Raw genomic sequence first — 14,873 nt, forward strand, 5'->3', positions numbered from 1 at the left:
GGAGGAGAGAGGCCTCTGTGGAGCTGACACAGACAGCTACTTCAGCCAAGAGAACAAGTACAGGACGCTGGAGAGGGGAGGGACTTGTTGGCCCTTGAACTCAAAAGCCTCCATACACAAGAGGTCTTTGAGTCAGAGATTGGGATCTGACAGAGAAATAAGCATCTGCTCAGTCTCACTATTGTTAAAGTTAAAGGACGAACTCCAGCAACAACACACAAAGTGCATAAATACTGTCGAAGGTTAGTCCAGTTGAATTAAAAGAATCAGAAACAGGCTTATTACCAGGTAGGTCAACACATACGAGGAATTTGACTTGGTGTGTCGGTGCATACATAAACATACATATAAATAAAACAAAAAATAGAAACAGATAAAAAACTCTAATAACATTAAAAAATATTTTTAAAATATAGCATCGTCAGCAATATAAAAGCATGGTCAGATTCCAGACAAAGCAAGTTTATTTATACACAACAGTTTGAAAGTATGTAATAATGTAATGTGCTGCATGGTAGGGTCAAGCTCAGTTCATAGATGATCAAAATGTGTGATCAGCCCACACTCACAAATCAACTGACTGAACAATTGAGGCCTGATCATGGTCCTGCATGTTCTGCATTTACAAGCTATATATAGACAGACAGACAGACAGACGGACGGACAGACAGACAGAGACAGACAGACAGAGAAAGAGACAGACAGACAGACAGAAAAATGGACGGACGGACAGACAGACAGACAGACAGACAGACAGACAGACAGACAGACGGACAGACAGACAGACAGACAGACAGACAGAAAAATGGACGGACGGACAGACGGACAGACAGAAAAATTGACGGACGGACAGACAGACAGACGGACAGACAGACAGACAGACAGACGGACAGACGGACAGACAGACAGACAGACAGAAAAATGGACGGACAGACAGACAGACAGACAGACAGACGGACAGAAAAATGGACGGACAGACAGACAGACGGACAGACAGACAGACAGACAGACAGACAGACGGACAGATAGACGGACAGAAAAATGGACGGACAGACAGACAGACAGACAGAAAAATGGACGGACGGACAGACAGACAGACGGACAGACGGACAGACGGACGGACGGAAAGTAAGACACAGAAATAAACAGTCCAATATATTTCAGAAATACAAATAAAATAGCATTCAAAAGTTCAAAAGTTCAAAGATAAAAAAAAAAAAATACATGTGGAAAATATACATGTGGAAATACAATTTAAAGAGCAACAGCATGACTTCCCGTGGTAATAATCAGAGACCGACTGCAGGAGCATTAACAGCAGAACCATTAGGCTTCTAGCTAACACCATGGAGCTATTGACCATAGCTATCAATAATGCATGACAGTTCTGGTTTCATATTAATTGTGGTGAAAAGCTTTTTATTCAGGGCAGGATTTCCAACAGAGCTGGGTTCAATGTTAGCACACTTTAAACTCTCAGAGCTCGGGGGAACACGAGGTGATTTAACAAGATGATGGCTTTAATCACGACCAACAGAACTACTGAATTACAAATATCTAAATATATAAAAGTCGCTCACAATAAATCTAAGCAGAACTTATTTTATGACCTTCTACCAATGCTTGTTTTGATGCTTGTGATGCACTCTCATCTCATGTTAAGGCTGCATTAGCTGATCATTAAAAACTCAAAAAATAAATAAAATGTACTTCCCATGAAGGCTAAAAATTGTGTATTATTTCAGTTAACAAACTTTGCCATCTTATTTATATTGAAACATATTTTTAAATAAATGGTACAGTACATTTTGCTCTGGAAATCCACTGGAAATCCACCCCTCTGGTGGGATCAGGATAATCCAGTTTTTTGGGATCAAACTGATCCCAATCCTGTGTTCTCGGTTTGAACTACCCGTTTTGAAGATTTGATCCAGATTAAAGCTTGGATTGGATTTCCTGATCTGATCGGATATGAAAGTGATCCTAATCCTGTTTTTTGGTTTTGAACTCTCCAAATCTGATTTGATCAGATAGGGATTAAAAGTGTTGAACTCCTGGGCCCAGGAGATTTGAGGCTTGGGCGGAGATTCACCTTCCAGCAGGACAATGACCCAAAGCATGCTGCTGAAGCAATGCTAGAGTGGTTTAAGGGGAAACATGTAAACGTTTTGGAGTGGCCTAGTCAAAGCCCAGACCTTAATCCAATCGGAAATCTGTGGTATGACCTAAAGATGGCTGAACACGAGCGGAACCCATCCAACCTGAAGGAGCTGGAGCAGTTTTGCCAAGAAGAATGGAAACAAATCCCAGTGGAAAGATGTGCCAAGCTTAGACACATCCAAGAGACTCACAGCTGTTATCGCTGCAAAAGGTGGCTCTACAAAGTATTGACTTTGGGGGGGTGAATAGTTATGCACACACGTTTTCTCTTTTTCATTATTATTTCTTGTTTGTTTCACAATAAAAAATATGTTTTGCATCTTCAAAGTTGTAGGCATGTTGTGTACTGTATATCAAATTCTCCAAAAATCGAATGTTTTAATGCAATAAAACAAGAAAGATGCCAAGGGGGGTGAATACTTTTGCAAGGCATTGTATATATTCACATATCATTCATACAGAGACAGAGGATGTCGCTCAATGTGCTCAGGGAGACCAACAAGTATGCATTAACACCGTTTGGCGTTATGCATCCTGCCTAAGGACACATCGCTTGTTGACTGCAGGGGCTAGGGATTGAAATACTGACCGTCTATAGCTCCTGACAGCCCAAGTGTTTCTTCTTCCATACAAAACTACATTTCCAATTTGCCTCTGAATGCTGCTAAAATGTGTCTGGCCTACACTCGGTACTGTTCGTGTGTAGGCAGACAGAGCATTTAGCTGCTCTCTCTGCTAACATGCTGCTAACGCCACGGCTCCTGTGTAGACCCGGTGTGAAAATGATTCTGGAGATCAGGTACCTGTAGGTGAGGGCAAAGGCATTTAAGCCTCAGTACATGAAAACAATGTCAGATTGTCTGAGGGTTTCTGAAACTGCCTTTACGACAGCAGAAGCGACGGGGTGGCCGCATGCTACCACTTTTGTAAATTGACTTCTCTCTCAGGGTCTTTTTCCATTCGTCACACAACTGCATCTTTACCGTTTCCTTTGTAAAACTGAGTGCCACACGATGGATTCCTTAGCGTGGTGACATCCGGAAAGTTAGTGCTTTTTGTGTACTCATTTGAAGGCTTTATAAGTTTGGTTAGTTGGGGCAGCTTAGTAGAAGAACACTATGAAAGGCATTCTGAAGCCTGGGATAAAGCAGCGATTTCATTTCTTAACTTTTTTTTCAAAACAATTTTTTTTTCTTCTCAACAAAAACTAATTAAGACTCATTTTCACAATCATGACTTTTTTTCAGAATGGTAATTTTTTTTCAAATTTATGAATTTTTCTCAAATCTAAGCCTTTTTCCAGACTTCAAATGTTTTTTTATTGTTACTTTTTTCTCAAAAGTATAACTTTTTCAGAGTTTTTTTCAAAATGTTTATAACTTTTCAGAATTCTAACTTTTTTCAAAAATTCTAACTTTCCTCACAATTTTTTTTTCACAATTATGACTTTTTTTCAAAACTTAGTGTGTTTTACGGTTTTACCACTTGATTTATTCAAGACCTGGCCTTATTAGTTTCACCTGAGCCCCGTCAGCACTGCAACACTTGACCTCTTGAACACCTGCAAATGTTCACCTCATTAGTTGAGTCCTGCCTATATCTCGCCCAGTCATGGTCAGATTCTCTTGCTTTGCGTTAATTACCTAATTAAAGGTATTTTCTCTGTTTATTACCGGTCCCCTTGTTTGTTATGAAGGTTGTTCTGCTTGTAAACGGTCTGCAGAGTCAGAAACCCTCAAAGTACACCCTGTAGCGAGTAAAACTCTAACACAGACCTGTCTATGCTGCCCCAGAAAGCCTCGTTGGAGATTTTTATTTTTCCGATTTTTTACTTTTGGGCTTAGTGCCGTCCACAATCTTTTCTCAGCTGCAGCTCCGCAGATTTCTCAGTCTGAGACGGCGGGACGCGACGGGGCTCGGCCTGAGCACACACACAGACTCACAGCCAGGCTGCGGGTGTGTGTGTGTGCTCGGGCTGAGTTCGGCCTGGGTTCCGCCGCGTCTCGCTGTCTCGCAGACCCCACGCAGCAACCAGGAAACCACACCAGTAAGCCAGCTCACACTGTCTACTCCAGCAGCGAGCCCTGCATCATCCCGCCCACACGGCACCCTGACCCCACGCTGCATTCTCATCTGTTTGTCATTGCTGGTGTCATTTTCTCGTTGCTAACGCCATTGTAACACATAATCACTGATGTTCAGCTGTAACGGTGGTGGACTCATCAGAACACAGTGGGCGAGCTGACCAATCAGAGCACACTGGGCTCACAGGGGGGGTCTCTTGCGTTTGGTCCACTGTGACACAGTTACCAAATCCAGAAGTCACAATAAAGCACTATTCATGATATGAGGATGTAAAATGAACCACTAACATCTCTCCTTGGTTTGAAAGTATTTAAGCTTTAGGTACTTTTCTTTAGAGACCGTAACCAGTTTAAAAGGTTAAGTTTGCTTCTGGTTTGTTGGCAGTAGTAATTTAATAAATGCAATTTTATCATGTGTTTCTTTTGCACTATGTCTTAATGCTTTCAATCACATTGAATTGCCTTGTTATAAATATATAAAATCCTTAAACACATACAGTCTATTCAACAAGCAACTACAAACATCTAGAACTTTAGAAGTATTTAGTCTTTAGGTACATTTCTCCAGAGACTATAACCAATTTAAAAAAAATTGAATTGGCTCCTGTTATAAATCCCATTTCCACTGAGAATGTCTGTGTTAGTGGGTAATAAAATGTAATGTGTCCCTCCTCCACCCTGAGACAGTTATCACCGACTAACTGCAGCACGGGTGAACATATTACCGCCATTTAAATTTGTCCTCAGCGAGTGCAGTGGATTATTTAATGATATTATTTCGCTTACTGTGGAGACTTGTTTTAGAGTCAATAAGTACAAAGACTGCATTTACAAGAAAAGACAGTCTCCTGCAAAACATGATGTCGATTAACCTGTTAAACCCGGCAGCCCCAGCCCGTTTTCTTTCCTCACGAAACTGTGCCTCAGGGCTTCTTAACATTTAACAACCTATTAATGTGTCATACCCACTTAACGGGAAGAAACTCAGCTAACTGACAATACGAACCATTTTTACCGAAATAAAACAAGTCTCACAAGAAGCGTCTCAATGAGCCCTGAGCTAAAAAATGCTAACGCACTTAGCACAGAACTTACGGTAGAAATACTTTATTACTTATCGGATCTGCACAACAAATAAGATATCAGCTAGTAAACTGAAATTCTACAGATTCTAGGGGTATAAGTATCATCACTGAGCGATCAAAACTCGCGGCAGGGGAAGCAAATGCAGACATCACACAACGTAGCTTTACGGAGCAAAAACGGGACATACCTTTGCTGTTATTCTGATCAAAAGTTGTGTTCAATGGCATTAAAACGATAAAAACGCTGCTGAAGGTTAATCCATAGGTTAATCCAATGTGTCTGTGTCACTTTGAAATGATTACTGATAATCCATCATTCCATATTTATGGTAAAAACTGAGTTTTCATATATAGCTATTATGATAGCTACGAGAGTGTATGACAGCTTCCGGTTTTGGGCATTCTGGCTGCTCAGCACTCATTCACCAATGGGTAATGTTTAGATGGATTTTAAGAACCTCCCCTCAATTCTATTGGCTCTAATGGTTCAAAAGAGGTGTCAATCATCAAAATCGACAGATGGGGTTCCAGAGATATGGAAAATGCACCCAAATGACCCCAGAAGTGGTTTTTTTTCTAAATCTCTCTAAAAAGGTCAACTTTCACTTTTTTTGCATCAAACTTGATACAAGGTACTTATTATATGTTATAGTTTGGATTCCTAAAGCTTTTAGTCTACTATCCCATCATTCAAAGGTGGTTTTCACTATAAGTAATACATTATATAGTAATACATTTTTTTACTATGTTCAATCTGAATTTACTTTGAAATAAAAAAATTCTACATTGATTCTGACTTTTCTACATCTAACTCACAGATGTAACCTTGCTTTGAGAAAAAAGATTATTAATTTAGCCCTTTTAGAAGTGAAGATATGGTCATTTGTTCTGGGCATCTCCTTTTCGAGCCTGAGACCTGAAAAACAGGCTCGGGGCTCACAGGTTGAAATGCAAACAGAATAACATTTAATACGAGCTAAAATAGCATATCACTGCTATGAAATACAAGAAGACATTTTAAAGTGTTAGATGTGGATATAGTTTAGAATTTATAATATATTAGTGTCTTAAATATGGAGATTTCATGCTTTTCTCTATTTATTCTCATATAAAAACAAGGCATTTGAAGGACATCACCTTGGAAACTGCAAAGAATATTTTCCCACTGTTTTCTAACATTCTGTGTAGACCAAATGTTTAACAATGACAATAATCGTTAGTTCACCCCTATGCAGTTTATCTTTTGGATTTAAATGGATTAACACGCATCTAATGCTGTGCTTCACTTTGACTGAGAAGAGTCCAATTAAAACAAACGATGATTCCTTTAACTTCCTGCTCACTGACAGTATTTGATTGTCTTTTTCCCCGTCTCAGTTCTCAGGGTTTGCCTCGTGCTTGTGTTGCCATGGCGATGCGGGAGTTGGTGGAGGCCGAGTGTGGGGGAGCCAATCCCCTCATGAAGCTGACCGGTCACATGACCACGGAGGGGGGAGCATGGCGGCACCGCTCAACACCTACAGTGAGTAACTAATACATTTCATTTTCAATTGTTCCGTTCATGGTATGCACAACTTAAGGTTTAACAATTATTCACAAAACATGTCTCTATAAACACACCATACCCGAAAATAATCTTATATTACCCACCCCTTTCTCAAAAAGAATCGTAGGGAAATAAGAGAAACACAAAAACGTACAAAAAAATACTTAGTTCCCACTTGACAGTTAACGAAAATAAACAAAACACAACAACAACAACACCAAAACATCACATGTACATGACTATTAGTATTTAAAAAAATCTTCAACACAGTGGAGCTACTGTTGTGTTTTGTTTTCATTGCATTCATAAGCAGTCTGAAAGTGTTATTTGAGCCTGTTTGTATTTACCTTATTTATTAAAATATCTCTAGACTGCAGAAATGCCAGTGGTATCGGGAAACATACATGGCATGTTTGGAAACACCTTTTGCTCGAATAAATAATACATGACTAATGTAACGGGCTGCTTTTAGGTTTCATAAATACGTAATTTTTCATGAATAAATTGCAGAAAATGCATTTTTTAGCCTCTCAAAAATGTGGATTTCCTGTTCTGTTTTAAACTGACAAAACAAACATTTAAAGACATCACCTTCAACTCTTACTTTTTCACTATTTTCTGAAATGTTTTATACTATTTACTTATGTATTTATTATAGCATTGATACCAACGGCACATACTTTAGTGTTATCATGAAGTTGCTGCTTAACAACAGACATGGCATGTGTCGCAATATCCCTAGATGGAATAAATACTTTATGACTAACAGGTTGCTTTGTATTAGGGACGCTCCGATCGCCAATGTTGGGGCCGATCGCCGATCCGACCGAGTGGGCGGGGCCTATGGGGATCTTCCATTTAAAGTGATGTTTAAAACTCAGTTAATGGGGCTCATTCACTGGCGCTTCCACAAACAACAACCAACATAATTATTACATTCAGCTTGTTGGATATGTATAGTATTTGCATATATACATGCCTGTTCACAATTAAGATTTAAAGCTGCAATAATTTGTGAATTGACAGAAAAATAATTGCCAACTATTTTGATAAGTGCTTAATCATTAAAGCAATTCTTTTTTAGCAACTGAAAAAGGGACTTTGTCTTTTTCTTATATCATAAATATAATAGTAAGTTCATATTACACTGAATATCTTTCGATCTTACAAAACATTTACTTAACAAAAAACTATCTTCTGATATCAATCGACTGTTTATTTATTATAGCATTGATAAGGTTTGTCTTTCTGTATTAATACAATGACAATAAATATATTCTAGCCTACTCTAGGTCAGACAGCTGAATCTATCATCCTCATCTCGTACATTGTGCTCTTCATATTTCAGTGTTTTCATGAAATTGCTTCTTGAATATAACATGTTTTTATAACAAATGTTCTCCTTTTTCTCTCAGATGCCTCCCTCTTCTATTGAAATTGCAACTGAGGAAGAGGTCAGCACTTATTCACATTTTCACATTCAACACTGTACAATAATAACAGAATCATTTCAGCCGCGTAGCCCTGAGAACACTGGGGGCAAATGTCCTGATATGATCTCTGAAAAGCTGAATTTCTTTTCTATGTTTGTGCTGCAGCTGGTGAATGAGTTCCTCCAGGCGCCCCCTCGCCCCCCTCACACATTTGACATGGGTCAGTTGTTGGAGGAAATGCAGCAGATTGACCAGCAGAGCTACAGGCAAGCTCCACAAAGAGGTACACTTCATTACTTCAGTATTTTACAAGCCGGTTTTTAGGTATTTTCTCCAGCATTTGGATGGGTCAGGCTTAAAGGTCTCCTATTATAGTATTTTTTTAGGCATATATTATAGATCTCTGATATATACAAATATATAACAAACATGTCTATGAGCTGTTTTGCTCAAAATACCAAACGGATCAAACATTCTAGCCTCATATCCCTCTGTTTCACCTCGATCGAGAAGTGGTGATTCTGGGTCCGTAGCTTTAAAAAAAAAAAAAGACTCTCCAGTACAGGTTAGCTCTGAGTGTTAGCGATGCTTGCTAACGTAAACAGAGACCATATTACGTCCAAAACACTTCGCACATTGTTTCTGATAGCGACGTTTCTGATAGGGCCCTGGGATATAAAAACCTGTCTGAAAATTAGCTGATCAGAGTTTGGCCACTTTATGATGTCATAACGATTTTTGGGCTTGTGTAACCATTAGCCAATCAGCAACCAAGGTAACCCCCCCCCCCACCTTATCACCTGAATCTCCTCCGAGAGCACCATTGTGTTCTTTGTAACCAAATCTCTCAGAGGGGCGTGGGGAGGGGCTCCTTATTTTCATCTAAAGTAACAGACAGAGAATCAGCACTTTGGAAACAGTTTCCAAAGTGCTGATTCTCTGTCTGTTACTTTAGATGAAAATAAGGAGCCCCTCCCCACGCCCCTCTGAGAGATTTGGTTACAAAGAACACAATGGNGACTTGAGAGAAAAGACTTTAAGTTTCAGTAAATTCTACTTTAAACAACCAAGTACTGCTGCTTCTGACTTGAAGTAAAAGGATGTGTTTTGTACTTTTCGCTTTTGAACTGTGTAAAAAGTGAGCAGAGGAGCCGTCCCCAAGAGGTTGAGTGACCCCCCCCTTTGCCTTTCCTTCTACCTGGTTGAGGTGGGAGGCCCCAGCTCTTGAAGGCCTTCCTCCGCCTGAGCTCTTATCCTCTCAGTGTCTTGGTTCTGGTTTCATGTTCTCCACTTGTCAACCCTGCCCTCTCCAAATCTGCCTAATGAAACGCAAGGAACTTACACAACAAAAATGGGACAACAAAAAAGGCATTTTACCAATTAACCAGATCCATAAAACTGATGTGTTTCTTAGGAACTACTCTACTCTATAGTGTGTTTTAACAGGAAAAGGAGAATTAGATATTGTGATAGGAAGAATTTAAAAGATTTCAGTGAGTGGACATGGACATGGGACGTGAACCACGGACGGCTCACCTTCAGGGTTTTTGTAAACTTTGGGTCGTCGAACCTTTTGAGACGAAGCTCCATTGCTGTTTTGCCTCAGATCCTTCCCCGGCTGTACTCTTTCGTCCTGTCACATTATCAAAAACAAATGTGTGTTAAACTGTGAGTTAAACATGAGTGTGTGTTAAGTGGCCTATGTAGGTAAATAATAAAATACAGAGTGGGCTAAATATTCCAAAAACAAGATCACCATTTTCGAGATAAAAGTCATACATTTAGAAGTGAAGAAGCTAAGAGTACCTGTCTGTTAAAGTGAAGGACACAGAGAACAAAAAGATGTGGGAAAGTGTGGGTTTTCAGTGTTTTCCTCCAGACCAGGGGCTGAGAGGGCGGTCCACCCCAGGAGCGGGAGAGCGTGACGTCACGTTGTGTCACGTGACTTGAATTTTGAATTGAGCCGTCCCTTATAGATACTGGGTGTTTCTCAATGTCGAGGACGCTTCCTTGGTAGGACATGTCTTCCGAGTCACTTGCTTCAGAAGCGAGGCAAGAATACTTCCTGGCATTCGGAAAACGAAGAGTGGAACAGGCGAGCAAGTGTGCAGGTGTGCGTCATATGAGAGGCCCCGCCTTACATTTTCCGCCACAGATTTGGGGAAATTGGTCCGTGTGCAAAACATTGGGGGGATTTTAAGACAGCGGAGTCAACACATGTGCAGCCTCGAAATCTCTCGCTACGAACTACGCCGGGCTCGGTAGAATTCCAAGTATGCTGGAGATTGGAACAGTCCTTCGGCGGCACTCGATGATGTAGTATGCTTGAAATAGTGGCTCTGGAGCAGCCTTCCTCGACATTGAGAAACACCCTCCATCTCTTTACGTATTAGTGATGAGGATTCTGGCTCTTTTTAGTGAGCCGGATCATTTGGCTCCCAAAGGGCTCTTCATGTTACCACAGTTTACCACGGAGCCTCAGTTTCGCCGATGCAAGGCTCCGGCGCTCGCAGTTCACGCTTGTGCTCCACTAGCACCCCACCGTCAAGGCTCGCCGGCAGTACACTTTCCGTCACAGGAACACGCTTTGCTGTCGGCGAAAAGAATCCCAGCAGACTCCTTTGCCCCTCCAACAGAGGGATGTCCTTTTTTCTTTTCGTCATTTCAAGCGATAAAAACTCGATCTTCTCTCAAATCTTTTCTTTTTTTGGACAACCTTGGCTCGAGTTCAGGGCGCTCCGAGCTGAATAAGGGCGTCAAATGACGGCTAGACGCCCCCCTGGCGGAAACGCTGTTTTTTAATCCAACCTTGCAAAGCGAAGTAATGTGGTGACTTAATAAAAAAAAACGTTATCCCTTTTATTCTCTATTAAAATGTGTTTTTTAAACTCAGGATATTTCTGATTTTTCTCTTGCAAATGTTTGACATAAATGAGAATATTCAAGTTATGTGAGTTCACAACTTTAAGTCTGCAAATTCAGATGTTTTCTCTCAATATTACCCCACTTCCCCGGCTTTGTCATTTATTTTCAAACCACAATGGAATATGTTGTCATATAGTAATCCTAGAATATCTGTATTGTTCTACAAGAAGACTGGAACAAATACAACCACGTCCCGTCCACACAGCAGCGTTAAAAAAATCTTCCAACGCTTCTGCCCATTCACTTTGAATGCGGTGACGTCACTTTGCCTCACTTTTCTCCGAACTGCATTGTGGGGAAGCAAAGCGTAGATTTCCATGAATCTCAGGATTCAAAAGTTGAGCAATGTTCAACTTTTGAAGCTGAGGTGGAAGCGTCAGCCAATCAAATCCCGTTTATGCAAATCTGACAGTACAAGCGCTAGCCAATCAAACCGCGTGTAAGCTGGGAGACAGACCGCAGTTCATTTCCTCATATTCCAAACGAGAAATTACGGTAGCAAATCACCCGGTTCTTTACGACCAGTCGCTAATAACTTACCGGGATACAAACCGGAGGAACCAGGCATGGAGGGAGGTGGCAGAGACAGTGGGTGAAACTGGTAGGTTTTCGACTGTTTGGGGAGTTTATATCCAGTTTACTTCGTTTTAACATTGCTATTGCTTTGTATGTCGGGGCGGGAGATTCATGTGATTGGTTGTTGGTCGCAAAAAATCCCCAAGCTTCAGATACGCCTAGCCCCAAGATTTTTTTTCGCTGCTGTGTGGACGTACCGTCAGGCTGAAGGTCGTACAAGCTAGTCATTTTGAGGTCAGTGCACTGTGTTGATGATTAGATATCTCAGAACAGACATGGTTAAAAGTTACAGGAACTTAATCCATGCTCAGAAATGCATTGTTCACCTTCTACTATTCTCTTTTTGTCTTGTATATGGTGCTCTTTGTATTAGAATGTACCTTAAATAGCTAATAATATAAGCCAATTCTCCTTTGCAATCGTTCAACACTCAAGTCCCTAATCCCCGTTTCTCACCATTCGCTCTCCTTGTCTCCCAGATCTCCGAGCCACAGCTTCTCCTCCGACTGCTCCAGATATTCCTCCGCCCAGCGACCAGGATCTGAAGCGGGGAGAGGGAGAAAAAGGATGAGCACATTGTGAAAAGCACACACTATGCAAAAAATAAAAGGATTTATCCATAGCTAGTTCCCTCTGATGTCAGTGAGGATTGATGACGGATGACAGACTGATGATGATTACAGAAAAGATGAAGGGCTCGTGAAGCAAAGCGTGTTCAAAGAGTGAAACATAAGGGGGAGCAAACCTGCAGCCTCAGCGATAAACTCTTTCGTCCAATCAGCTTCTGCCGCTTCCCCGAGAGCCACGAGTCCCGGTGCGGAGGCGGAGTCCGGACCGGAGAGGAACTCAGCTGTCCAATCACCGGAGAGCGCCAAAGCTGCCACATCTGGAGCTGTGACGTGGAGGAATACGGTGCTTAAAACACAGGAAACTGTTCGTCTCAGATATATACAGAACCTGTCTCTGATTGGCTGAAACACCAAACAGATAATTGCAGTATCCCATAATCCCTCTGTTTCAGCCCTGTTTCCAAAGTGCTGATTCTCTGTCTGTTACTTTAGATGAAAATAAGGAGCCCCTCCCCACGCCCCTCTGAGAGAGATTTGGTTACAAAGAACTCAATGGTGCTCTAGGAGGAGATTCAGGTGAGAAGGTGGGGGGGTTACCTTGGTTGCTGATTGGCTAATGGTTACACAAGCCCAAAAATCGTTATGACATCATAAAGTGGCCAAAATCTGATTAGCTCATTTTCAGACAGGTTATATAAATGGATCAGGACAAAGAGAGAGAGAGAATCTTTTTTCCTGAGACCTTCAGGATCTCTTTACACAGAGCCCCCCTCTGTGTAAAGAGATCCCAAAAGTTTCAGGAAAAAATATGTAGTTGATGTAGAAGAGACATGAAGAAGAGGATTTTGCATAATAGGTGAGCTTTAAAAACAAGCTGCAGCTTCTCTTAGGTCCTAATTCTGGAAAAGGTTACTGAGCACATTTTCACATTTTGTCTTTTCTAAAAAGGTTTTACTTTTTGAGTATTGTGATCATGGAAACAAATCTATGCCAGAATCGATTTCAAATACATCATTAATTTATTAAACGTATTTTTTTATAAGAAAATGATGTGGTAGATTTTCTTGTACTAAAAATATAATTTAACTGAATAACGATAAAAAGAAAATGTAAATGAGATAAGTGAATTCAATAATACTGAATACAAAGTACACACACATATGTACAGTATATATATCATTATATATGAATAAATAATATAAGTGTATTGTAAAAACAAAATAAATAAAATCAGTTTGTTATAATCTTCAACAACTGAAACCTACTAAACATCATTTTGAATACATAAAATAATATATAATAACTAAATAAATAAGATAAAATATGTATTCAACATTTTCTAATCTACACTATATTCAGCATATTCCAGACAGCAAATCAGCTTGAATGAGGGAATAGGCACTTTTATTTGGGACTTAAACTGCAGTCCTGTGCCTTTTTATGCCAATCTGCACATTGTTTACCTGCAATTATGATTATCTTCCACACTGTGTTAATGTACAAGGATGTACTCTTCCAGTATCAGAGTCCACATGCTAACAAAGGTATCCCAACTGTAGCTGAGAACATGACAGGATGTCTGATTACCTAGAAGAGCATCAGGACTGTTTGAGGCATATGATAGCTATGTGATTAACATGATGATTCAGCCTCTATGGAGAGAGACATATGACAAGCATGCTCATTTCTGACGTGGAGCTAATCTGAAGTAAACATTGAATACTGCTTTCTATTCCTCCATCTTGTGACTGTGTAACTCCCTCTCTTGGATATCAGCATGTGAAGGACACTGTTCAGGAACTAGTTGATGCTCTGTATGTGATGACTGCTTCCATTCTGGAGAGGATCACAAATACATGGATCCTGAGATTGAAGCTTGAGCCGTTGACGAGTGAGACTTACATACATTCAATACCGTGGACAATCCCCATAGGAGCAATTTGGGGTGAAGTGTCTTGCCCAGGGACACAACGACATGCTGACTGCAGCGGGACTCAAACTTGCTATCCCCTGATTCGAAGTCCAGCACACTTCCCACTGAGCCACAGCCACCCAGAATACAGTTTGGAACAATTCTGCGCTTTAAGAACACGTCATAAATCTGACGTAGACTTCTTAGGACCTTTCTTAAGATTGAATTTAAGTGCAATATTGGTGAATGAGGCCCAACGACCTTACAGCCACACTGCTGCTCCTGTAGGATTACTGCAGTGTGTGTTTGGCACGCGACTCTGCTCTCTGTACGGGACTGCAGAGCTGCTGGCTGCGTTACAGGGAAAGAGAACCGAGAGAAGGGCAAATTCTGAGGTGCAGAAATGATGCATCTACAATATTATCACATGCCAGCTCACTTTCCCTCTCACACACACCCACTTACATGCAGTGGCAGCTCTCTACGTCAGCTGTTAGTCAGTGCAGTGTGTGTGTGTGTGTGTGTGTGTGTGTGTGTGTGTGTGTGTGTGTGTGTGTGTGTGTGTGTGTGTGTGTGTGTGTGT

At 40.8% G+C, this 14,873-nt stretch overlaps 1 protein-coding gene across 1 annotated transcript; it reads left to right on the top strand.

The window, feature by feature from the left end:
- The first annotated feature begins 6,703 nt into the window (after nt 1–6,703).
- Nucleotides 6,704–9,536, top strand: LOC104944308 (peroxisomal targeting signal 1 receptor-like). Its single transcript, XM_010769827.1, has 4 exons — nt 6,704–6,851; nt 8,291–8,329; nt 8,474–8,591; nt 9,448–9,536. Exons 1-4 carry the CDS (start codon nt 6,738–6,740, stop codon nt 9,534–9,536), a joined length of 360 nt encoding a protein of 119 aa, XP_010768129.1. The 5' UTR covers nt 6,704–6,737.
- Nucleotides 9,537–14,873: the final 5,337 nt, after the last annotated feature.

This window comes from Notothenia coriiceps, unplaced genomic scaffold (assembly GCF_000735185.1).
Source record: "Notothenia coriiceps isolate Sejong01 unplaced genomic scaffold, NC01 NC01_scaffold00007866, whole genome shotgun sequence".
Taxonomy (NCBI): Eukaryota; Metazoa; Chordata; class Actinopteri; order Perciformes; family Nototheniidae; genus Notothenia; species Notothenia coriiceps.

Bases quoted from the DNA above. Each gene is read 5' to 3' on its own strand.
- LOC104944308 (XM_010769827.1), top strand. From the start codon at position 6,738: ATGGCGATGCGGGAGTTGGTGGAGGCCGAGTGTGGGGGAGCCAATCCC. The intron at 6,852-8,290 runs GTGAGTAACTAA...TTTTTCTCTCAG, and splicing joins GGCACCGCTCAACACCTACA to ATGCCTCCCTCTTCTATTGA. The intron at 8,330-8,473 runs GTCAGCACTTAT...TTTGTGCTGCAG, and splicing joins AAATTGCAACTGAGGAAGAG to CTGGTGAATGAGTTCCTCCA.